General features: G+C 38.7%; 1 protein-coding gene across 3 annotated transcripts in view; it reads right to left on the bottom strand.

Moving 5' to 3' along the window:
- VEGFC (vascular endothelial growth factor C) overlaps window positions 1-26035 on the bottom strand; it is an 82351-nt gene that overhangs the window by 37418 nt on the left and 18898 nt on the right. For 2 of the 3 annotated variants that reach the window (XM_042470719.1, XM_042470717.1), the window contains exons 2-3: window positions 10625-10847; window positions 5555-5745 (exon numbers count right to left, since the gene is read on the bottom strand). In XM_042470719.1, the coding sequence (XP_042326653.1) occupies window positions 5555-5745; window positions 10625-10847 (414 nt within the window). The remainder of the gene's footprint in view (window positions 1-5554; window positions 5746-10624; window positions 10848-26035) is intronic. The other variant, XM_042470718.1, reaches the window with a different exon arrangement.

Raw genomic sequence — 26035 nt, 5'->3', positions numbered from 1 at the left:
AGTAGCTTTAACAGTACCCACTAGTGAGTCAATGTACAAAATCATCAGTGATAATGAACTAGGCAGTGCAGGCCCGAAAGAATTTTTATGAACGATTTCGACAACGGCAACTTAACAAATTTACTGAAGACAGATGTGGTGAATGCGCATTCATGTGGACTCGGTTCTTATGGCAATCCTAGCACAGTATTTTTTTTTTGTCAGGAGGTGCTGTGCCATCCTCTGAGGCGGAGGCGTGTGGGACTTAGCCCAGTGAGTTTCCACGGCTATTTTTGTATGTGAACCCTGAATCGCCATATCCAATGCCAACTACTATGCAACACGGCCTCAAGGGAGCGTTACAGACCGCTGCGTTGTGGCGTTCTGCTGGGGGCTGCTGTGTGCTCTGCGAGGGAGCAGCAGCAGCCAAACTGCGAACTCCCTTGCGAGCAAAAAAGAAGCTCCAAAATGGAGCTTCTTCCGCGCGCGGTTATGACACCACGAGGTGCCAGGGCGCACTTGAACATCATAAGACCGCCGTGCACGTGGCGAACGCACAGCGTCCCTACGTCAATTGGCGGCAGCCAGGTGGAACGGCCAACACCAGATTATATGTATTGACTACGTACGAGGGATAGGGGGATGCAGAAGCCCGACCCTTCCGAACCCTAAATACGTAGTCAATACTATTTTATGGCGGTTTGTACCCGCCAATGTCACTTTTGGTTTACTTTAACTACACAATGTGCTGCAAACTTAGCACATAAGCCTTTGTATTACCTGGGTGATATTCTATTTAGGAGGGGGTCACAGGTTACTTTACCATGGTGCAATACAATGATTCCACGGAGAAGTACAGTCGCCACTGTAACCCATTCTCCACTATGCCCTGATGAACTAGAGAAGCAGGGCATGAGCCGGCCAAGTTGGGGCAGAAGAAGTCTCCTGAACTGTAATTAATCTTCATACATTTCATGGTCCACATGGACACAGTCATCAACCTCCCAAATCTGGATCAGGGCACCCTTGTGGACCTAGAGATGGCAGCCCAGGCCTGGACCAGACCAAAAAACTCTCCTAATATATCATGACATACTGCGACGGACACTGGGAACAACAAAGGTGAGACCTAAAGGCCTGAGAGGTCCAGGGGCCTAGGAGAAGCCCCTATGGGTTGGCTCTTCCTCCAAAGATGTAGTTTTTTCCTCTACCCTCAGAGTGAAGAGAGCCCATCTTTCTTATGATCCGTGGAAGATGGTCATCCCTGGGCTCATAAGTGTGACCCAGAAAATTAAAAAGCGTTATTTAATATTCTTTAAAAAAGAAAATCAAATAAACCTCAGTTCATTTGCCAAGGTACTTTGCAGAGCTTATTACCTTGAACATTTTCAAAATGTGGAGCCAAAAAACAGATCAATTCATTATGAAAAGATTTCAATCAGGACTTTCAATAGTGTTGACTGTGACAATGCTTAGGAGAAAATGAAACATTTTTAAATACTTCGATAGCTCTGTATCATACACTGCTGTCTTTTTTTTTTACTTTGACCCCTTCAATAAACCCATGGTAGTACGAGTCCGTAACATTGTGTTTCAGTACAGAACTAATGCTATTAGTGTTCCACTTAATATGATGTAAGCGTATATTTAATTAAATCCAATATGTAAACAGAAGAGCCTTTTCGTTAGTTGGAAATAGGACAATGATTCTGGTGGGCACTTGTATAGAAAAATACATTTCAGAAATAAATTAAGAGGGAAATATTTCTGGAGACTAGTCTATTTTTGTACAAGAGAGGGAGAAAGCAAACTCCCCCAGAATCCTAGAAGTTCTATGAAGGTCATTATGCATCAACTGAGTTTTCAATACTAAACAGCCTGAGAACATAGTTTGCAAGGTCGGGCATTTAATTTGTTGAACTAATGCTAGTAAAATCCAGCGTCCATGATGACATTAATGAAACTGGCCTTTACTTCGACACTTAAGGAACAGTCCAGAGCGGGCTTAAAAATTGGCTGGGGATGGTTCCCTCGACAAAAGTAGGATTTTGGTATCCACAGGGATCTGGGAAAAAAAAAAAAAAAAAAAAAGGGGGAAAAAAATATCACCCCTTTCTTCTGTTTCCTGGAGCCTGCTATTCTACAAGCCAGAAATCGCAATTTTGTGTCTTGGCATGTTTTCTCATTAATGACCATGAAAACTGAATTTTACGAATTCAAAGAATTACAGCTCACCACATAAACATAAAAAATAGACCCAACATTGGATTGCGGGGCAAGCCCACCACATAAACATAAAAACAGACATTGTTATGCCATGCACAGAATTTTCACTATATCAAAACAAGAGGGAAATGAGAACACGTTTGTAGTAAAAGCAACCAGATATAAATCATTTAACAGAATGTAGCTTTGATGTTTTTTTTAACCATACTGTCCAGGCAATAAGAAGAACTCTGGACCTGATCCCCTTCCTCACCAACCATCCACTTCTCCTTTTGTGTCCATTCTTTTTAAATTGTAAGCCTGAGGGCAGGGAACTGTCTAATTAAAATAATAATTGTAGGCTGCTCTGAAAGCCCTCTGGGCTGAAGGGCGGGGTATAATACGAACAGACAGACAGATAGATAGTCTGGCTATGTATAGGTAGACGGCACACTCATTTTATTTTTTCCTGCTTGAAAGCTGAAACCTAAGGTAAACTCGAAAAGTACAACAGTATGATGATGACAAATATGAAGTTGAATGTTAAATTTCAACAGCACTGTGAATATCAGGTTTTACGTAAAATAACCCAAATGGCATTAGCTAAAGAAGTCAAAAATTATGTTCTTTAACCTGAACATGATAGAGAAGATAAGTAAGGCTATTACACAAAAAGAAATGCAAATGTAATGGTTTAGTTCGTAACAAAGGAACTGAGACTAATAGGTAATAGCATAAGAATAACTGAGAGCTCAAATATCTTCATAAGATATACCTCAGTTAACAAAATATATTGCTGGGCATTGCTTATGCACCAGAAAATTTCATATTAGGAGAAGAGTAACAGGGGAGAATAAGGATAGGTTCTACATTATATTTTACATCTTTTCTAGTCCCCTTTGAACAGGTGGCAAAATTGAGACAAATGTGGTCTCTGGAATGCACATAAGGCTTAAATACCCCAAGGCACCAGATCCCTCTGGATTTTGGAAGCTAAACAGGCAGCAGCTGTTAAGTAACTGGATGGGTAAACCAGGTACTGGGGGGGGGGGGGGGGGGGGGGGGGGGGGGGGGGGGGGGGGGGGGGGGGGGGGGGGGTAGGCCTAATAATTTCATAGAAAGGAACTGGCAAAACCACTCGACGTATTCCTTGCCTAAAAACAATATGCCAATTCATGAGGTCACCAAATCAACAGACAAGGAAGACACACACACACACAATGCACATCATCTTCTCGATAGATCAGTCTTCAAGGAAAAATTTTTACAATTTGCAATACAATTGAATTTTCTCTCTCCTCCCTCATCGGAAAGTAGGTGCAGGAAGTTGGGCTTGCATTTGAACTTGAAACACAGAATTGCTCTTTAACATATATGTCGAATTATCCTTCTTACATGTTGGGAGTTGGTGAATTAACTACATATATGAAACAGACTTCAAATGGAATGCCTGAAGGATCAAGTTGGCCACAAAGTCTCACTTGACAAATTATGATTTTTCAAGATGCAAGGAAGAGGAAATATTGTTTAAGTCTTTAAGAAAGGAATAGAATTATATCCACGTCATCGACAGGTCAACTGAGAATTGACTAGTCCTGCAAAATAAGGCATCTTTTTTTACACATCTGCCAGCTCACATTCAGGAAAAGATACACAGGCCCCACCTAGAATATTGTGTCCAGTTCTGGGCACCACAATTCAGAAAGGACATTGAGAAACTGGAGCGTGTCCAAAGGAGGGCGACAAAAATGGTGAAGGGTCTGGAAACCATGCCCTATGAGGAACGACTTAGGGAGCTGGGGATGTTTAGCCTGGAGAAAAGAAGGTTAAGAGGTGATATGATAGCCCTGTTTAAATATTTGAAAGGATGTCATATTGAGGAGGGAGCAAGCTTGTTTTCTGCTGCTCCAGAGAACAGGACCCGGAACAATGGATGCAAGCTACAGGAAAAGAGATTCCACCTGAACATTAGGAGGAACTTCCTGACAGTAAGGGCTGTTCGACAGTGGAATGCACTCCCTCGGAGGGTGATAGAGTCTCCTTCCTTGGAGGTCTTTAAACAGAGGCTGGATGGCCATCTGTCAGGGATGCTTTGATTTGGATTTCCTGCATGGCAGGGGGTTGGACTGGATGGCCCTAGTGGTCTCTTCCAACTCTATGATTCTATGATTCTAAGACAAAAATGTCACATACCATTTCCCAATGAACAAGTTGAGGAAATTAGATTTGTTATTAGCTTTGGACCATTTGCACCAATGTATACCAGTACTAATTGGAGAGGACTCCAGGTTTTGGGTGAATCAAGGTTTTATTTTAAAAATGCAGAATGGAATTAGACGATTTGATCCGTTATTAAACAGGAGCCTTTTTAAAACAATTACGAGAACGCTTCCATGACGAAAATGGAAGTGTTCCCCTTTAAAAGTGCCATCCGCAATCCCACAAGGAGGCTCCCATCGCAGATCGGTGATGCTGGGGCAACGGGAGCATGGTGGAAGGTGAGGAGTGTGATAAACTCCATATATTTATACCTTAAAATTAGCCCTTGGTGATAGGCTATCAGGTAACAAAGGTTGAATGTCTTGTCCCGGGAATCGATAATTCTGGACTGGTTGATGGTTTTAACACAAGAACAGTGATTGGATTAAGATATTCCTGAGATGGATGAATGGAGAAATTTGGCTGGCAACACAACAGGGGGTAGGCAGAGAGACTAGCTTACTGCTTTGAGTGCAAAGCGATCCTTTGTTTCAAGTTCCGAGAGGAAATGCAGATTACTTGGGGGAAGGAAGGAGCACTTAAGATTTGATAGCTTTATTTATCTGGATATACACATGCCTCGGCAGCGGGGAGGAGGGGGAAGGAATGATTCTTTTTCCTGGGAACCTGACCTAGCGTTCCTGGAAGGTCACCGATCTCTCAAAAATATGCTATCTGCCGATGAGATAGGGTTAGCAGGGTTGCTTAACAATTCTAAGGGCAAATTTACTCATATTATACTTTACAATTCCACAATACAGTGCCCAGGTGCCTTACGTGAGGGATCCGTTCCGGACCCCCCCCACCCCCGTATAAGGCGAATTTCGACTATGCTTGAACCCCATTTACTTGAATGGGGCTTGTGCATGCGGTGGTGAGGTGGTGCTCACGCGCCCCATTCATCTGAATGGGACGCACCACCCCGTGCGCCCCACGCGGCTTGAGCACGTACGCTCAAAGCCACATATAGTGCGCCCGCGTATAATGCAGGCACACTGTACAACATAACATTTTCTTTAAAATATATCAAAGTAGCAGTGAGCATTTAAATGATATGCAGCTACTTAAACAAGAAAAGCAAATGCAGAATGTAAGTGAGATAACAACCTACCGTTTTGCTGATGTAGCTTGTGCTGATATTCATGCACTGCAGCCCTTCACTATTGCAGCAACCTCCACATCTGTAGACGGACACACATGGAGGTTTAAAGAAGATGTTTGTTGTTGCTCCAGATTCTTTCCCCACATCTACACATACTTCACGTGGCATGCATTGAGTTTTTCTCCACTCATTATCAATACCTGCCAAGTTACAGGGAAAGCTCATAGGTTATAAAGTAGTTTTTTTTTTAAAAAGTTCAAATTCAGGCTACCCTAAAATTAGTTAAAATCTGATTATGAGATAGACCATGTTAAAACACATAATTTGTTTAAGCGCATACTGTTGAAGATACAAACTACTACTTATGCAATTTATGAACAAATTTTTGTCAAAAAGTTAACGATTCGATCCATGAAGGGAAATTCTTTGTAAAATAGGGCAGAAATTAACTCAGTGCAGTGACTGCTCTAAAAGAGAGTAGGGCATGCACAAAGGCTATGGGAAATGGTAGAAGAAGCAAATGCTTGAGAAGTGGGAGGAGAGGAGGAAGGCAAATTCTAAGAAAACAACTGGCTAAGAGCTCCAAGAAAATTTGTGATCAGTTAGCAGAGGACAATTCACAGAAACTAACAAAGGAGTCAAGGGGAAAAAAGGAGGGATGGCAAGGAGGGGACCAAATACCCTGGGGCTTCAAAGGTGAAGGATTACATATTGATTTGTAATAACCAGCTTGCTCTCTTGTAGATTACCAAATTGTTCTGCAACAAGTTTGCAGTAGCTGTGGAGAAAACTCAACTGATAAAGGTCACAGCTTCAGAGAAATCACAAGTTGCTTACCTCAGACAGGTGTTCTTTGAGTGGTCATATATGCAGTCACAAAAATGGGGTCTGTGCCTGTGCTCCATCCTGGAAATTTCTAGAGCTCAAGTCTGAAAGCTGATGCTCATGCCCCTACCCTCAAAAGGAAGATATTTCTCTTTTACATAATCCTCAAGGGGCAAGGTGCACACTTCCTACTCAGTTCCTTCATGACTGTTGTGAGAATATCCCACCAAAGCAAAGGAGTCACCTGTAGTGGGGAAGGAGGATGGATTGTGTGACTTCACAGATGATCACTCGAAGAACATAAGTTACAGGTAAGCAACCTGTTCTTTTTCTTCATAGTCTCTGTGCAGGCACACATAGGGTACCCTGGCTGTTGACATACTGAGCGTGAATGTGGTACTGTATTAAAATTTTAAAAAAAGCCTGTTGAGGAGAGCTCTCCCAAATGCTGTCAGTCCTCACTTTCACTTCAAACAAACAAACAAAAAACCAACCCCCCCCTTCACTAAAGTACGTGCACAAGACAACATTGTTACTTTGTTGGTGTCTGGTAATGAGATCTCCTAGAAAGACATAAGTGATAGCCATGTTTCTAGTAAGAACATTCAAATGGCACACAAGCAAAAGATATGTTGAAACATAACCTAATAATGAAAACAATCTGGGATGAGAGGTACTGAAGCAAAGATAAAAGGCCCTGTTCAATTCCTCATAGTAAAGGAAATGTTGCAAAGGCAGCAGTCCTATCCAGATATAAAACCACATAACTCCCAAATGTCCATATCCAGACTCAACATCACATTTGGTATTTTAAAGAAGACTGGAAAAATCATTTCTTTGTTGAATTGAATTTGTTGTTGAAAATAGAAAATAACTTTAGGAAGGAATTGCACACTGGGACATGGCAACATCATATCTAAAAACACAGAAGTAAGGTAGATCAGTATGTAGTACACAGCGTACTGGGTATCACTGTCAATCTAACATCCACCAAAAAGGTTCTCTTTAAGGATAGAAGACAGAGATCACAAGTAGTGGTGTGTTCAATGACTTTCACATTAGTTCACTAATCCCCAGAGAAAAACTGCAGAAGTTGCTGAGGAATGTACCATAAGTACTGAGTCCTCTCAAGAAACATTTAAGGTATGGATTATTAAATATCATTTAGTATGGTAACATGCAGAAGCTGCTGTCATAAACTCAGACAGAAGAAACAGGTACAACTTGAGCATACAAACTAAGAATACATTCTAACATACAATGGATGAGTTTAATGAGAACTAAGAGGCAAAACAGAGTGCCCCAAAGGACGTTTTGAAGCTGCCCCTGAGAGAGCTGGGTTGGGGCCACAGCCACTGCATGCCCCAATCTGGTTTTTTGCTGGCCCCAAAAGAAGGGGCAAATTGCTGCTCCTTTTGGAGTCGGCAAAAAAATGGCTTTTCCCTCCCCACTGCAGGTTTACAATGCTCCTGCAGCATGCAGCTTGTAAACACCAAGCTGCCAGAGTACCCTGAAGCTGGGCCGCGTGTGGGAAGGTGGGCAGGCGGCGTGACACTGGCTTCTGAGTGGCCTCCGAGCATGCTGTGTCAAAACCCTGTGCTCTGAAGCCACCTGGAAGCTGGTGCAAATAGGCGGACTGTTTCGACCCTTAGTTTACTTGATTAACTAGAATTGCTTCATGGATGGATATCCATGAAGTTCTTCAGAAAGATTAATCATTTAGGATATTAGTCTCAGTGTTTGCATATCATGATGAAGAATGTGATTCTCATTTTGGGAGAATCGGTCTTATGATCAATGAAACAGGAAATTTCTGTGTAGCAGATGCATATCTGGTGAACCATTATTGTCCTGATCACCAAAGTACAATAGTATATGTATACCTCAGTTAACAAAGTAGATGTATTCCTAGGCATTACTTCTTTAACAGAAACTTTGGAAGCAGAAATAACATGGCATATATCCTTACTTTATTTTAATTTGGTGGCTCTTACTAGGGACAGAAACAGTAAACAACTGACTCAGGAAATAAATAAATGCCTTTTGGAAACAATGAATTCAGACCTCTAGCATTAATGTCCCACTTCTTTCTGGCAGCCTCCTAGATGTGAAGAGGGAGAAAAAATGAGAAGGGACAGGAAAAGCCAGAAAATGGATAGTAGGAAGAGAACAGGGGATCCTGCCCCCTCCATGCCAGCTTCAAGCTCTCCTACAACTGACAGACACTCCCAAACTGATTACCTATGTGAGAATGTGGCTGCTGATATAGAGTCAGCCATTAAGACATGAAAATATGAGCTACCTACCACACAGTTTCAAAATAAAGAGACTTTTGTGGAAGGGAAAGAACTTACAAATATTCAATTATGAACTGTTGCAGAATAGGGAACTGATGCACTTAAAGAGTCCATGGCACTGCTGGTATTGTCAGAATTGAAAGAATCAAAGACAACATTGTTCCAGAAATTATAATCAATGCTGAAGCAGTGTTCGTGAGGACCAAGATAGGGCCTAGGAAGAGATGGTTCAGATAGGAGTATCTGGCGTGTCTGTATGTGTTTCAGCAATGTTGAACTTGGAACTGACACAGGCTTGCTGCTCATGTTGAGACAAGCTGCTTAGATTATGGGACAATATTAACGTAATCCCCCCTTTCCTTTTGGCTAATGGGGGGGGGGTGCGATATGATCCTGAGTATAACTGAGCAGATGTGTCTTTTCTCAAACATGATCTTTTAAGTCTTGGTCCTTGCAGGTTTTGGAAGAAAGAAATGGACTAATAAACTCTGGGAAGAGTCTGTAGCACCTTTTACTATGACTAATGAAGAAACTAAAATCAAGGACAATTCTACCAGCTTCCTGTAAGAAGTCATGGTGGCTATAATTTCTGGGGCTGGCAAGACATGCTGCCAGAAAATAAAAAAGAAAGTAAAGCCAATAATTGAAAAGAATGGTCCCTGTGAGTTTACTTACTAAAAAATTGAAAATGAAGATAGACATCAGCTGAAGGAGATTATACAGCAATAATCACAATTCCCAGAACAGATTAGACATACGTTAGACCACTGTCAACAGAGCTTGAAATTTACTCTTAGTCTGAGTACTTCTTAGGAGAGACCAGTTGCATTAGTAAAACGTAAGGGTAATCATACACACAAACGCAAAATGAAAAATGCAAAGTGCATTTAGTAAAAGCTCAAAAGTAAAAGCAAGTGGAAACTCCTTGAGTAAAAGAAAATATAAAGAGAACATTTTCTAAGTTGCCTATGCCAGCCACAGAGGAATAAACTCTTCTAGAACATGGTCACAGGCCTGAAAAACCCACAAAAAACTATTGTTGCCTATACACTGTCAAAAGAAAACTGCATGGGGAAAGCAATATACTGTCTTACCCCATTGCAAATTGCAATGTTGAAGAAGAAAATTCCTCTTGATAAAAAGGGTGGGAGTGGGCACTGAACCCCAGCTCCTGAGCTTGAGCTCTAGAAAGTTTCCCAAATGGTGCTAGTCTGCAGAACCCATATATGTGCCTGCACAGAGATTACAAAATAAAAAGAACAAGACCAGAATGAAAATAATTTGTCCTGGTCTATTTCCGGTCAAACATTTACCATTCGTCATTTCCCACAGGCCTAAACCTAGCTATCCTCTCCTCAAAGCAAAATGAGATGTTAATATCTCTCCTATACAAGATGAGGGCCTCACAACTAATTTAATTAAAACAACTGGGACCTGGACCAGCAACAGGATCCAGAGCTGGAAAATCACATAGATGAGAACACACATAGTTATCACAGAGGGACAACTCCTTATTGACATCAGTTCCCATTCCTCTTAAGCTATCTGGTCTAAACAATTTTTCAGACAAAATGCCAAAATGTAAACCAGAAATCCATCTTTTCTTTAAATCTCTCTGCTTTCTCCTAACTTTGTCTCACCTCTCTCTCTCTCTCTTCTGACTAGGTTGCGTAATCCAGTTCTGCAAAAGGCTTTGTTTAACCTGAACTGAATGCATCCAGATAAGTTGTACATTTATCACTGTAATGTTTAAACACAACTCAAATAACAGTAATCTGTTATGCCATCTCTTGTTATTAGGAAGGCTTGAGATGCTGATTATACTAATAATGTATTGTAATATGTCCGATCTATTTTTCTTTACAGAGCTTAAATTCTAAAACACACATGATAGAACTGATATATCCTTACACTGTGATTTACAATACTGGTTAGATATTAAATTCTTCATACTTACTTTTCAAGATCTCTGCATTGTAATGTGCTGCGGCAAATTTTATTGGATTTGAATCCTCTGATTTTGCATCGAAGTTGGACTGCTCCCTATTGTGTTGCCAGCTCCCTCTTCTCAACTGACATTTGAACATTTTCCAGTATTCTGGATAAAGTACTGTCATGAGTTCATCCACACTGGATACGGATCGCAACTGCTCCTCCAACTCTTTGCTTGCATAAGTCTGCTTTAAAAATATAAGGATAATTACTTTTCACATTACACAAACATTTAGGCATATTAATCAAATGATTAATTTTTAGCAAGATGAATCCTTCTGATATAAAGACTTCATTACAAAAATATGTCTTCAGGTTGCAGTGATCTCCACTTTTACTTTCTCAGATCTTTATCATACACTGTCTGGATATAAATGACCAAGGAAGAATTAATATATTGATATTGGCCACTTCATCTCATTACTTCAAAGAAATGGCCAGCAGCATTATGGGCACAGACACACTCACATTAGAATTAGTTTTACCATGCATTAATAAACTGGAAATGCAATGTTTTCTCCCACTGCCTTTTATACTACAATTCTACACATAGTTAATAGCGAATGAGTTCCATTCAATTAAAAGATAATAAGTTTCCAATAACATTTTAAAGGATCAGGACTTAGGATTTAAATTGCCTGTGATTTTTCCTTAGGAAATGAATGTGATCATGAATTCATGAGATCACAGATAATGTAAAATAGACAACAGGTCAGGAAAATCCGGCTTTCAAGTAGCTCAGTTACGGGAGTCATGAGGTTTTACCATTTTCCTCACAACAACCCAATGGGATAGGTACATTGCAAGATACGGTTTGAATTGTTTTAATACTGTGAATAATTAAATTCTTTTTTAATGTTCGCTTTTTGTAAGTTTTTAATTGTATTGTTCTTTTAAATTTGAGTCCTAGTTTTTGGAGAAGGAAGGATACAAATAAATATATTTACTATTACTACTACTAATAATAATGATAAGAAGAAGAAGAATGGGGAACAGGAGGAGGAACAGCAGCAGAAGAAGAAGATAATGATTAGCCTAAAAACATAAAGTGAAATTTAATAATGAGAATGGCCTAATTGTATGGAAGACGTTCTTAAGAAAGCAAATAAAAAAATGCAAGCAGTAATCTCATTTCAGCCTAGCAGTAACAACACATTTTAGAGCCTGATCTATGTAACAGCATATAGAAAAAAGATAAATCACATTTTGACAAGGAATTTGGACATCTATAGTAGCATAGCTAAAATAGCAAGATTTTGAAATTAATACGTACAGCTTCGCAATTATCAACACTGTACAAAGTCATCATTAAAAAAAATCCAGTGTTTTAATGTGCGATAATGTAGGTCCAAGAACTAAAGAGATCCAAGAAGATGTAGATATAGATCCAAGAACTAAAGAGACAGACTTGGCTTATTTATGCCATTGAAGCAATCTTGCTCTATATATCCTAAGGTGTCTCTTTTTTACTCTTAGAACCTGTCAGTCTATGATGAGAAGCACTTTTCACTGTTTGAGCGAGAGATTACACTACATAGCCATATTTGTGTATCATCCAATTTTGTGATTGCATGGCAAGGAAATATGTGAGCTAAGACTGGTCATTGTATTTTATAATGGCCAGTTTACATCAAACACACAGTAATTTTTCAGGCCACCATGACACCATGTTTTGGTGCCATACAATTTAAATACCTTGACCAGTAAAATCAATGGGCTTCAGAAGTCTTATGTCATATTTGGCTGGCTGTCTTTCTGAATTATGCAGTAACAAACCATTAAAATCAATATCTATCTTTTAAAACATATAAATATATAAAACAACTAGAATAAGTAACATTATTTAAAATCTTAAAACATAACAATGTAGTATAATTGAAAAGATGGGAAAATGAAAATATTACATATGTCTGAATAATAATTTTATGAATCTTAGCAGCAGAGAAAATGGAAGTGCAACAGAAAATTTCCCCAAGTCCCCCGCTAATTTGTATGAAGTTGTCCACTTAAAGGTTTTACTTTACACAAACAGGGAGATATGTGCACTGTTTGATATTTGTTAGAAGACATTAAGGTTCACACCTGTGCTTAAGGTACATTAAAATTTAACATACACATCTGTTTCATAAAGAAGATATAAAGATTTTCCAGAGGTTGAACTTTACTGTTTCCATTTGGCCCAGTACATACGTCCAAGAAAGGCCAGACTGGATGCAGCCTGTTTTCCTGTGGAGGGATACCGCAGCAGCCAAACTGCACAGTGTCCCTCCACCCCAAAAAGAACCCAGAAAAACAGGCTTCTTTTTAGGTCGCTTCACGCACGTCATGAGTGCACCATTGGCACACTCGTGACATAAGCGACACGCAGCAACGTCTATACGCTGCGCATTGCTTACGTCAAGATGGCGGCCCCCATGTGGACAGGAGGCCACCATTAGGCCGCCACCCACCCATCCTAGAGTTCTGGAGCATGCGGATGCTATGCACTCTGGAACCCTAATATTGGCGGCAGCACAGTGCTTGTGGTCCGTCTGTCTCAAGCTTTTTGTTACTTTCACAAGTCTTAAGATAGCAGATTTGCATAGAAGAAATAAAGGTAAAGGTGAAGGTAAAGGTTTCCGTGTTTACATGGTTATCAAATTGTGTCTGACTGTAGAGGGCAGTGCTCATATCCGTTACTAAGCTGAAGAGCCAGCGTTACCCAAGACAACTCTGTGGTCATGTAACCATCATGACTGCACAGAACACTGTTACCTTCCCACCAAAGTGGTATCTATTTATCCAGTTGCACTTTTACATGCTTTCTAACTGCTAGGTTGGCAGAAGCTGGGACTAGTGATGGGAGCTCACTCCACTATGTGGCGCTTGGGTCTTGAACCACCGATTTTGCGTTTGTCAGAGTCAACGTCTTAACTGCTGAGCCAGCACTGCAAGAAATAGCTACACAGTATTTAATAAAACATGAATTTGCACGTATGAGGGTTTATCTCTGCATCTTTTATTAAATGCAAAGGAAAGGAAGAAGTAAAAATTTGTTTTGCAACATGAATATTTTGTAACTCAGCTGTATCTCAATTAATGAAAGAGACATTTTCCTGGCTATTAACTCTTGAACAGAAAATATGGTCCCAGAGGCAGAAATAACATGGAAAAAATCAGGACAGATTCCTGCACTACAAAAAAGGAAGAGCAGTGCAACATGTTTCAGCCAACTTTTTATCCCAAACTGACAGCTGGTAATGAAACAACCAGGTTAGGTAAGCCTCTAAGAAGTAAATAAAAACATTCTGAATTGTCCAGAGACTACTCCAAAGTTTCTCTTAAAATGCATCTAAGGATGCCTTTTTTCTCTCTCTTTCTCATCAGCCTCCACTTTTCTCATGATTTACATTTTGGTGGCCAAACCAATAGATCTGTATTTTTTAAAACAAGTTTGTCTACTCATGTATATGCACACAAACACACACACACAGTCAGATATATGTGTCACAGAGTTCAGTATGCTGTACTTCCAAGTAAAAGGTTCTATAATTTCAGTCTATCGTAAAGAGCCAAAAGTGAACTTCCACTGATACGGGGAGACAGATAGTTCTCTTTCTCCTACATTCCCCCACATAAACTCACTTATTTTCTCCTTCTCTCCTTCCAGTACATTGTATCACCAAAAATATGTTCCAGAGGTTTCCCAATCCTCCAGAGAAGATCATGAAGAGACACACTGTGAATTGTCTCCTCCCAGTTCTGCTGAAATAACTGCTTTTATCAGTGTGATTATTACAGAGCATGGCCTATCTGTTTGCTTTTTGCTGTGTCTATAAAGTCAAGGGCATAATTAAGGAAGAATGCAGAAAGACACTATCAGTGGCCAAAAAGAAACAAAAGAAACAACGGACAAAAGATGAAACACTTTAAGCAATAAAGGAAAGATGAGAAGTAAAAGAAAAGAGAGACAGGATCAAGACCAGTACTATGAATATAATTGTACAATGACTAGTGCACAAGGAGAAAGATAACTACTATAATGATCAAGGCAGAAAAAAAGATAACAACAAAAGAAGAATGAGAGACCTCTTCCTCAAAATCCAGGAATTCAAAGGCAAGTTCAAACCAAGAGTGGGATGCTATATGACAATTACAAGAACACACTACAAGATCAAGAAGAAAGAATAAAAAGGCATTTAATACATCACACAGAAAAGTTATACAGTGAGCTCTTGTTATCCAATGATGTTTGGTTCCAGAATCCCTCGTGGATAGCAAAGTCCGTGGATGCGTTCCATTATATATAATGGTAGAGCAAAATGGTGTCCCTATAAAATGGAAAATCAAGGCTTGCTATTTGGAATTTATACTTCTTTTGAATATTTTCAAACTGTGGATGCTTGAATCTGTGGATAAAAAATCCATGGATAAGGAGGGCTGACTGTATAAAAGAGATGGAAAAAAATTAATGACACATGTAATGAAAAACCATATGAAGATGAACATCAAATTCTAAAAAGCGAGGTGGACACTGCAATAAAAGAAACTAAGAAAAATAAACCACCAGGAACAGATGGTATTCCAATACACATCTATAATCCTCACAAGGAGAATCAACTCTAGTGTTGACTAATACATGTCAACAAATATGGAAAACAAAACCTCAATTGAAGGAGTTTGGGAGTCTATATAAGACCCTGAATAAAATATGTGGTGATAATTATTATATTTTAAAACCTTTTAAATAAAATTCAAACGTGATTAACCCCAATGTAGTTATCATCAATGAGTGATATGTTTTTGTTTTGTTTTTTAAATATATTCTCCTGCCTTAAATTAGTGACAGTCTGATTCAAGACACAAGCCTATACACACATATGTAAGTTGAACGGGACTTATTTCTGAACAGATTTGGATAGTGTTTGTATTGTTGGAATTACGTTTGTGGAAGATTTTGTCCAATTTATTAAAAAGGTATGCCACATACTTCAAGTTTAGTACTGGGGGCCCTGGGGGCACAGTGGTTAAATGCCAGTGCTGCAGCTACAAGCTTGTGAGTTTGATTCCTGAAGCTTCAAGGTTCACTCAACCTTTGATCCTTTTGTAGGTCAGTAAAATGAGTATCCAGCTTGATGGGGCCAATTAGCTTACAGATTGTAAACCACTTAGTGCTAGGTTCTCTGATAAGTGGTATAGCAATGTAAATCTACATCCTACTGCTTAGTGGTTTGAGTGTTAGAATAGGACACTGGGAGACCATAGTTCAAATCCTGGCTTAGCCATGGAAACCCACTGGGTGACCTTGGGCAAGTCATACACTCTCAAACTTAGATGATGGCAACTCCTCCGCCCCCGAAGAAACTTGCCAAGAAAACCCTGTGATAAGGTTACCATAAGTGGGAAATGGCTTGAAAGAATATAACCACAGCATGATAATTTACTAATTTTCATGGACTTAAAAGTCTGTACATATAATCTATTTATTGTGTTTTCTAGACATGTTCAACTGAAATAAAGATAGTTACAGCTTTGATTTTAGATTTAACTTGTATCCATTTAGATGGCAAAATTTATTTCTTTTGGGCATATTCATAGTTGCATTAATTTTGTGAAATCAATGCATATCTATAAGTGGTAAATTTTCCACAGAAAAGATGTAGGAATCAATATTTTGCTCCCTGTTATTGGTCTCCTGCTCCTTCTGTTATATTTTCTGCATACACATTCTGCATTTTCACATACTGTACTGACTTTCTTCCCTTTATGCCATCCTTGGTAGCTTTCCTTATTAATTTAAAGGTCAAAATACTTAATACTTGGCTGACTTCACAGCTCACGCCTGATGATGTGACATGTAATAATAACATGTAATGCATTTATAGTGATTACAGTTGTCAGCACATTTCATTTTTGAAGATTTGTTGACAAAGCTTTAAAAATAAAAATGAAGTCTATAAACTTTTATGTTGATTTATTTCTATGCCAGACAATTTGCTAATTGAAGGAGATGGGTACAATTTATGGTAAAGTGGTATAGTGTGCAGAAAGAAAAGCAAGACTGTAATTGGGGACTGAATGGTCCTTTGGGACATCTATAGTTAATTGCTGTCAAGTCAACTTTGACTTATGGTGACTCTATGAATGTGAGACCTCCAAGCCATCCTGTCATCAAGAACCCTGCCGATGTCTTATAGACTCATGACTGTGGCATCCAATCATCTGCAGTACAGTCTTCTTGTATTCCTACTACCTTCTACTTTACCAATTATTCACACAAGCTGAGTCTCCCTTATCCAGAATTCTAAAATACCTCAAAATCCAAAACTGTTTGCATGGGTTGCTGAGATGAGTGACTCCTTTGCTTTCTGATGGTACAATGTACACAAACTCTGTTTCATGCACAAAATTATTTAAAAAATATTATGTACACAATTACCTTCAATCTATGTGTATAAGGCGTATATAAAAACATAAATGAATTTCATGTTTACATTTAGGTCCCATCTCCAAGATATCTCCTATATATGCAAATATTCCAAAATCTGAAGAAAAAAACCCCCAACAACCCCAAATCCTGAACAGCATTTTGGATAATGGAGACTCAACCTGTAACATCATTTAAAATGTCTGTCTGCTGATTAATGCTATACCAGTCCATATACTTGATCACCAAATTTGGTATGCTATCTCTTGAGACCAAAATGAAGACTTTATAAACAGTTTTGAACCTGATCTCTGAACTACTTTAGACTGACTCTCTCTCTCAAATACACTTTGCATTCCTTCATTTTTTTATTTTTCACTCCAGAATGCACACGTATAGATTCTTGTCCAAACAAGATGTTTGGACTTCAGTTGAAATCCCAGAAACACTTTGTTGCAAGTTCAGAATCAATCTACAAGTTTCAGTCATTGTGTCTGCAGATATAAACCATGATAGTAAGTAGTTCAGAGTAGCAAGCTACACTTGAGCCAGGACTAGGAAGCCAAGGCTCTTGGCTAATAAAAGTTCATTCATCCAAGCCAAGCCTCTTATCAACACCACTTTGTTGTTCCAAGTCAAGCTTCTTGCTAAGGTCAGTTCATTTTTCCAAATACCTGTATAATACTGGCCTCTGAGAAGCGTTCAGTCTGACATATCTCCCCATTTTTATCCCATTTGTTAATCAATTGCAAGGTTAAGAAGGTATTGTGTATAGGGATAAATTTAGACAGAAATAAAACTTGTGATATATATGATATAGGAGTCAAGTCCCCCTCCCCCCAATGATTACTTCAATAAAGGGCAGTATAAAGCAAGTTTGTATTTTCTCTCCATTTAAGCTTCCAGTATTTTCAGCTTCCAAGTATATATATTCATAGTTGGACAGTCAACCATAGTAACAGAAGAAAATTAAAAATGATGGCAAGAACTTAAGATAGCTTTTGTAAAATGACCCTAAGTGTGCACTTTGATGTAGGAGATTGGCAATAACAGTTGAACTTAATGGGAAACAGTAAATCCTGCAATTTCAGAAGCAGACTCAGACATGCAGATGGTGCCTCACATGTGCACCTTATTATCCTGCCCTTTGGGAATTATAACTTTCTCCATCTCTCATCACTGAAAAACATTTGGAAACTCATAGTAATGAAATGCAATAATCTTATCAAGTGTACTTAGTTCTAATTAACATAGAACAAATAAAAGGTTACTTCCTTTACAAGTCATTAAAGTAATAGTAACCTTTAACAACACAACATCAGCTTTGAATCTTAACACTACATCCCTAATCAACAGGAAACCAGCAACCCAAGTGACAGTAGTCCTTTGATGGTTGGGAGATTACAGCATTGGAAAATTATAACCCAAATATTTATTACAATCAGGGAGGAGATGAACTGTTTGTTTGGGAAGGCGGGTGTGAAGATATGTTTGGAAAGCAAAGCTGTAATCCAACTCTGATGTGCCCTGGAAACCTACTGACATGACAGGAATAGTGGTAGTGCTTCCTATGGCCATGCCTAGGATACCTCAGGGTAGCAGACAAGCAATCCCAATTTGTTAGGTCTTTCTTTCTCTCACTCTGATACATCCCATGGAGCATAGAATTAATTAAACAATATACAACTTTGAAACTGTCCAATCTGAAAAGTATTGCTTCTATTTCTTAGGTTAGTAATCAACATTATGAAACATGCAATATTAGAAACAGAAAGTTTCCTATGAGTAAATATGGCAGCAGGCATGGTTATCCAAGCCCCACTGCAAATAAAATCTCAGCTATATATGCTGGTGGTCTTCCCTACAGGTCGAATCCCTAAAGTCGCTGCTTTGGCACAATGCACTGTAGGGCTGAGATAAAAGGCTTTCAATTGTTTCACAGACTAGGATATTTGTACACTAATGAAATCTTCACATAGTGGTTTAGTGTAAAAATGAAATAGCACCCTTTGTATATCAATTAAAATATTAGTGAGCATATGCTGGTGTTGAATGTCATTTATGATGATAGCTCTATTTACTATGTAACATACAAAACTCTGCAATTAATTTGCTGTTATTGGTTAGAAGCCTACATCTCAAATTAGTGTTGTTTAACAATACTTAAATTACCCAGTATTTTATTGTAACGGACTTTTGACAATGTTGGATGTTTTATGATGGAATCAATTATGTAGGCAAACTCATCTGACTTCTTACCCTTGTTTATAATATGCTGGAGATTAATAAGCAACATTCTTTTTCTGACAAGTGTTTAAAGGTTATTAATTAGAACTCTGACTAAACAGAAGTAAACTCCAGCACAAATATTTAACAAGAAACAACAGAAACTATGTGAGCTAGTCAGATATATACTGAGCAACTCTTCAGAAAACATCATTTCAATTGTCCATGAAGTAAGATCCAGTAGTGATGGAAGTAAAATGCTGAACTTTATTCCAAAACAAATGGTCTAATGTCACAGGAGATGAATCCAGAAATTAAACAATCTTTATACAGTTTACAGATCTGAGAAGTAATATTGGTTGGAAGACCACCTACTTTGTCATATTGTCTAGTCTAACAAATATTTCATTTTTTAAACATACAAGCCCATGATGAAAGAGCCCACATAAAGGATTATCTGGCTGACAAATGGGTTCAAATAGAGAGAAATGATGAGTCAACAATAATGTAATTAATTATGTTATGTTACCCTAATTAGCTTTTAACATTACCCTAGTGAGTCAATGTACAAAATAATTCAGTGAATAATGCACTAGGCAGTGCAGCCCTACAGAATTTTTATGAACTGTGCAATAAAGCTACTATGCAATTATATACACAAACAACTAGGATTCTACAACGGCAATCTTAAACAAATTTTACTGATATCAGATGTTGTGATATGCCTTCATGTGGACTCTGTCTTATGGCAATCCTATCACAGTATTTTTTTTGTTCAGAGATGTGCTTGTGCCATCCTCTGAGGCTGAGGCAGTGTGACTTATCCAGTGAGTTTCCACGGCTGATTTTGTATGTGAACCCTGATCTCCATAGTCCAATGCACAACAACTATGCAACACTGGCTCTCAAGGACACTTTTGGGTTACTTTAAACTACACAATGCGCTGCAAACTGTAGCACATAAGCCTTTTGTATTACCTGGATGATATTCTATTTTAGGAGGTTGGTCACAGGATTACTTTACCAATGGTGCAATCCAATGCATTCCACTGAGAAGTACAGTCCCACTGAAACCATTCTCCACTATGCCCTGATGAACTAGAGGAAGCAGGCATGAGCCGGCCAAGTTGGCAGAAGAAGTCTCCTGAACTTAATCTTCATACATTTGCATGGTCCACATGGACAACATTCAACTCAACCTCCAATCTTGATCAGGCCCCTTGTGGACCTAGAGATGGCAGCCCAGGCCTGGACAGGCCAAAACCTCTCCTACTATATCATGACATACTGCTACTGACACTGGAACAACAAAGGTGGAGACCTAAAGGCCTGAGAGGTCCAGGGGCCTAGGAGAAGCCACCTATGGTTGGCTCTTTCACTCCAAAGATGTACAGTAGTTTTTTCCTCTACCCTCAGAGTGAGAGATCCCATCTTTCTTATGATCCTTGGAATATGGTCATCCCTGGGCTCATAAGTTTGCACTCAGAAAATTAAAAAGCTGTTATTTAATATTGCTTTAAAAAATAAAATACAAATAAAGCCTCAGTTCATTTGCCAAGGTACTTTTCAGAGCTTATTACCTTTAACCTTTTCAAAATGTGGATCCAAAAAACAGATCAATTCATTATTAAATATTTTCAAGCCATGACTTTCAATAGTTTGACTGTGACAATGCTTAGGAAGAAAATGAAAACATTTTTAATACTTCAGATATTTCTGTATCATACACTGCTGTCTTTTTTTACTTTGACCCTTCAAATAAACCCTATGTATTCGAGTCGTAACATTTGTTTCAGTCCAGAACTAATTCTATTTAAGTGTTCCACTTAAATATGATGTAAGCTGTATAATTTATTAAATCCAATATGTAAACAGAATAGCCTTTTCTTTAGTTTGGAATAGTGACAATGATTCTGGTGCAATATGTATAGAAAAATACATTTCAGAAGTAAATTAAGATGGAAATATTTCTGTGAGACTGTCTAGTTTTGTACAAGGGAGGGAGAAAGAAAACTCCAACCAGAGTCTAGAAGTTCTATCAAAGGTCATTATGCATCAACTGAGTTTCACATACTAAACAGCCTGATACCATAGGTTTCAAGTACTGGCATTTAATTTGTTGAACTAATGCTATAGTAAAAATCCAGCGTCATGATGACACTTAATGAAACTGTCCTTTACTTCATACACTTAAGGAAACAGTCCAGAGCTGGCTTAAAAATTGGCTGTGGATGGTTCCTCAAACAAAAAGCAGGATTTTGGTATCCACAGGGATCTGGGAGATATCACCCCTTTCTTCTGTTTTCTCTGGAGCCTGCTATTCTACAAGCAGAAATCCAATGTTGGGTCTTGGCATGTTTTCTACATGTAATGACCATGAAAACTGAATTTTCCGTAATTCAAAGAATTACAGCTCACCACATAAACATAAAAATAGACCCAACATTGGATTTCGGTGCAAGCCCACCACATAAACATAAAAACAGACCTTGTTATGCCATGGACAGAATTTTACACAATATATACAAAACAAGAGGGAAATGAGACACGTTTGTAGTAAAAGCAACCAGATATAAAATCATTTACAGAAATGTAGCTTGTTATTTTTTTTTAACCAATACTGTCAGGCCATAAGAAGAACTGCTGGACCTGATCCCCTTCCTCACCACCATCCCCTTCTCCTTTTGTGTCATGTCTTTTTTAGATTGTAAGCCTGAGGGCAGGGAACTGTCTAATTAAAATAATAATTGTAAGCTGCTCTGAAAGCCTTTAGGGCTGAAGGGCGGGGTATAAATACTGTAAACAGACAGACAGACAGACAGACAGATAAGTCTGGCTATGTATAGGCAGACTGCACACTCATTTTTTCTGCTTGAAAGCTGAAACCTAAGGTAAACTCTAAAAGTACAACAGTATGATAGATGACAAATATTAATTAGAATTTTAAATTTCAACAGCACTGTGAATTTATCAGGTTTACTTAAAATGACCCAAATGGCATTAGCTAAAGAGTCAAAATTATGTTCTTTACCTGACATGATAGAGAAGATAAGTAAGGTTATTGCACAAAAAGAAATGCAAAATGTAATGGTTATTCATAACACAAGGAACTGAGGGACTAAGTAGGTAATTAGCATATATAATAACTGAGTAGCTCAAATATCTTCATAAAGATATACCTCAGTTAACAAAATATATTTCTGGGCATTGCTTATTCACCAGAAAATTTCATATTAGGAGAAGAAGTAACAGGGAGAGAATAAGGATAGGTTGCTACATTATATTTTACATCTTTTCTAGTCCCCTTTGAAACAGGTGCAAAATTGAGACAAATTTTGTCTCTGTAATGCACATCAGGCTTAAATACCCCAAAGGCACCAGATCCCATCTTATTTTGGAAGCTAAACAGGGTCAGCTCTGTTTAGTACTTGGATGGGAAACCAGGTACTGTAGGCTATATTTCAGAGAAAGGAACTGGCAAAACCACCTCTACGTATTCCTTGCCTAAGAAAACAATATGCAATTCATGAGGTCACCAAATCAACAGACAACGAAGACACACACACACACAATGCACATCAATCTTCATCCGGATATATCAGTCTTCAAGGAAAATTTTTACAATATTGCAATACAATATGAATTTTCTCTCTCCTCCTCATCTGAAAGTAGGTGCATGAGTTGGGCTGGCATTTGAACTTGAAACACAGAATTGCTCTTTAACATATACTGTATGTCAATTATCCTTCTTACATTTTGGTATTTGGTGGAATTACTACATTATGAAACAGACTTACAAATGGAATGCTGAGAGGTCAAGTTGGGCCACAAAGTCTCACTTTACCAATTATGATTTTTCAAGATGCAGGGAAGAGGAAATGATTGTTTAAGTCTTTAAGAAAGGAAATAGAATATATCCAATCATCTGACAGGTCAACTGATAATTGACTATTCCTGCAAAATAAGCATCTTTTTTTACACATCTGCCAGCTCACATTCAGGAAAATGATACAACAGGTGAAGAACAGACAGGCTTTTGAGAAACATATTTATGTTTAATTACTTAATAACTAACAGTCTGACTCTAAGCCTTAGGGATCTGAAGGGCAGGTGTGAACTTTGGCACCTCTTTTCTGTTGCCAAGCAGATGCCTGAACTATTCCAGTTAGGGAAGTTTTTCATATCCAGCCCCTATACCTCTGAGACTACTTGGAGGGATGTGATTCTTTTGAATAACTAAGTAGGAATCAGCTCTCAAACAATCAAAACTCTTCAGGGTAGAGACCGAAGATCAGTTGTAGAGTACATGGCTTGCATGAGGAAAATCCAGGTTCCTGGCATTTCCAGCTAGGAATGTCAAGAGACTATTGGACTATTATGAAGATTAGACATAAACGCCATAGAGTTGGAAGAGACTGTAAAGGCCACTTAGTCCAATCCTTTGATGGCAACCAAAATGGTGAAAGGTCTAGGAACCATGCCCTGTGAGAAGTGGCTTAGGGTGCTGGGTATGTTTAGCCTGGAGAAGAGACGGTTAAGGGGTGACATAATAGGGACGTTTAAATATTTGAAGGCATGTCATATTGAGGCTGGAACAAGTTTATTTTTTGCTGCTGCAGAGACTAGGACTCAGAGCAATGGATTCAAGCTACAGGAAAAGGGATTCCACCTAAACATTAAGAGGAACTTCCTGACACTAAGAGCTGTTGAACAAGTAGGATAACTGCCTCAGAAAGTAGATGAGACTCCTTCTTTGGATGTTTTTAAACAGAGACTGGATGGTCATGTGCCGGAAGTGCTTTGACTGTGTATCCCTTATGTATATTTTGAGTAAAAATTTCAGGGTCATCAGTAGGCAAGAAATCTGATATAGGTGTGCTGCCAAAAAGTAATGCATTGCATTTGGTATTGCTTGTTTCCAGCACTTCACTTGTTCTCCTAACTGAGTTTAAACAGTTTGTACTTGCTTCACTTGAACATTAACTTTCTGGTCAGATTGTAATAGCAAGTGATGGTTCAGTTATCCCAAAATAATGCATTAAGATATCTGCATGAAGGAAAGGAATCCCTAGTGGTCATGCCGAACTTCAGTGCTAATCTAAACCACTATCTCATTAGCTTTTAAATCTTCCTTCAAGGTTTTGGAGGACTCTTTGTATTTCTGCTGTCTTTTTTTTAATCTAACTGCTCCTTTCTAGGGTTAGTCACTCTTATATTGCTAAATCACCTCTTCTTGGCACAGCCATTGGGCCAGACAGGAAGCTTTCATTTACACTTTAAAGTCAGTGCTATTATTCATTTCATATGATTCAATAATGGTAGTTAGTGAAACAAGCCAAAATTGTAAACCAAGGTTTGAAGTCAGCTTATTTTCTTTAACCATAGTTAAGACTCAAGGACACAGGCAAGAAGAAAGATGTTGTCTGGCCTCAGGCAACATCTTTCCGCCTGCCTTTGTCCTTCTGTTATTAAAGCTGAACTTGTCATCTCATCACCATACCTACAAGTTTTGCATTTCTATAGCTATTCATACAGAAAGTTCTTTCTGGGCACCACCTCACTCCATGTATTTGAAAAAGCATACCAAGAGTATGCTATAACTTATTTTGCACAGTTAGGCCCAGTGCAGACTGGCACTTTGCACTGGCCTGGGATTGATTTTAGGGCTCCATAGGACTGGGCGTCCATACGCACCCAGCCCTACTTTCGGAACTCATGAGTCACCTTGCTGCGCCCTCGTCCATATGGGGCGTGTGCCAATGAGGCGTGGCTGTCCGAGTGCCCTTAACTCCCTTAAAAAGAAGCCGCCTAGAGTGGCTCCTTTTTAGGGAGCGCATTGGTGCCACGCCGTGCGCCTGACATGGCACCGACGAGGGGGGAAAACGGGTGGCATGGAGTCGCCTGTCTGTATCCTCCCTTAGTCTCAAAGGTGCTACAAGATCCCTTTGCATAACATCAGGAGAATTTTTCCCCCAGAGCGCACAAATATAGCCATCACTGAAAATACTTTGACAGTGACGAAAACAAATGTCCACTGCCTACAATACCATTTAATTCACCTGTTACATTTATGTCACTTGTCTTTGTTTGGCCCATATAAATGAGTTCAGAATATCTAGCAGCTATGGTGCTATGTAATGCCAGAATAAATGATAATGATTGACATAAAATATTGCCTGTTTAGTAAATGGTACATAGCGCACACTGTTTTTATTGCACTGAATAGTTTGTTTTGGAATCATAGTTAAAACTTACTGCCTTGTGTTGAAAGATCATTGATATAATGTGGTGATTAAGTGGCTGGTCTGTGAGACAGAAATCAACAGTTCACATTTCAGACCAGCCACAAACTTGATGGGTGTCCATCTTAAACTTTAACTTATACAGTCAGCCCTTCTTACACATGGATTTTTTATACACGGATTCAAGCATCCACAGTTTGAAAATGTTAAAAAAAAGTATACATTTCAAATATCAAACCTTGACTTTCCATTTTTTTTTTATAAAGGACACATTTTGCTATGTTATATTTAATAGGACTTGCGCACCCATGGATTTTGTTATCCATGGGGGTTCTTGGAACCAAATCCCAGTGTATAACAAGGGTCCACTGTAATATGGAAGGATGAAATTAACCTTCCTCATGAGAAAGAATTAGTAAGAAAATACATCACACTTTGAACAGCTATAGTGCCCAATGGCAAAAGATTCCCAGGCTCAACAAAGCCCTGTTTCTTGGTTGGC

The sequence above is a fragment of the Sceloporus undulatus genome, chromosome 5, assembly GCF_019175285.1.
Source record: "Sceloporus undulatus isolate JIND9_A2432 ecotype Alabama chromosome 5, SceUnd_v1.1, whole genome shotgun sequence".
NCBI lineage: Eukaryota > Metazoa > Chordata > Lepidosauria > Squamata > Phrynosomatidae > Sceloporus > Sceloporus undulatus.
The sequence above is the reverse complement of the archived record's forward strand: the minus strand, read 5'-3'. Positions and strand labels throughout refer to the sequence as shown.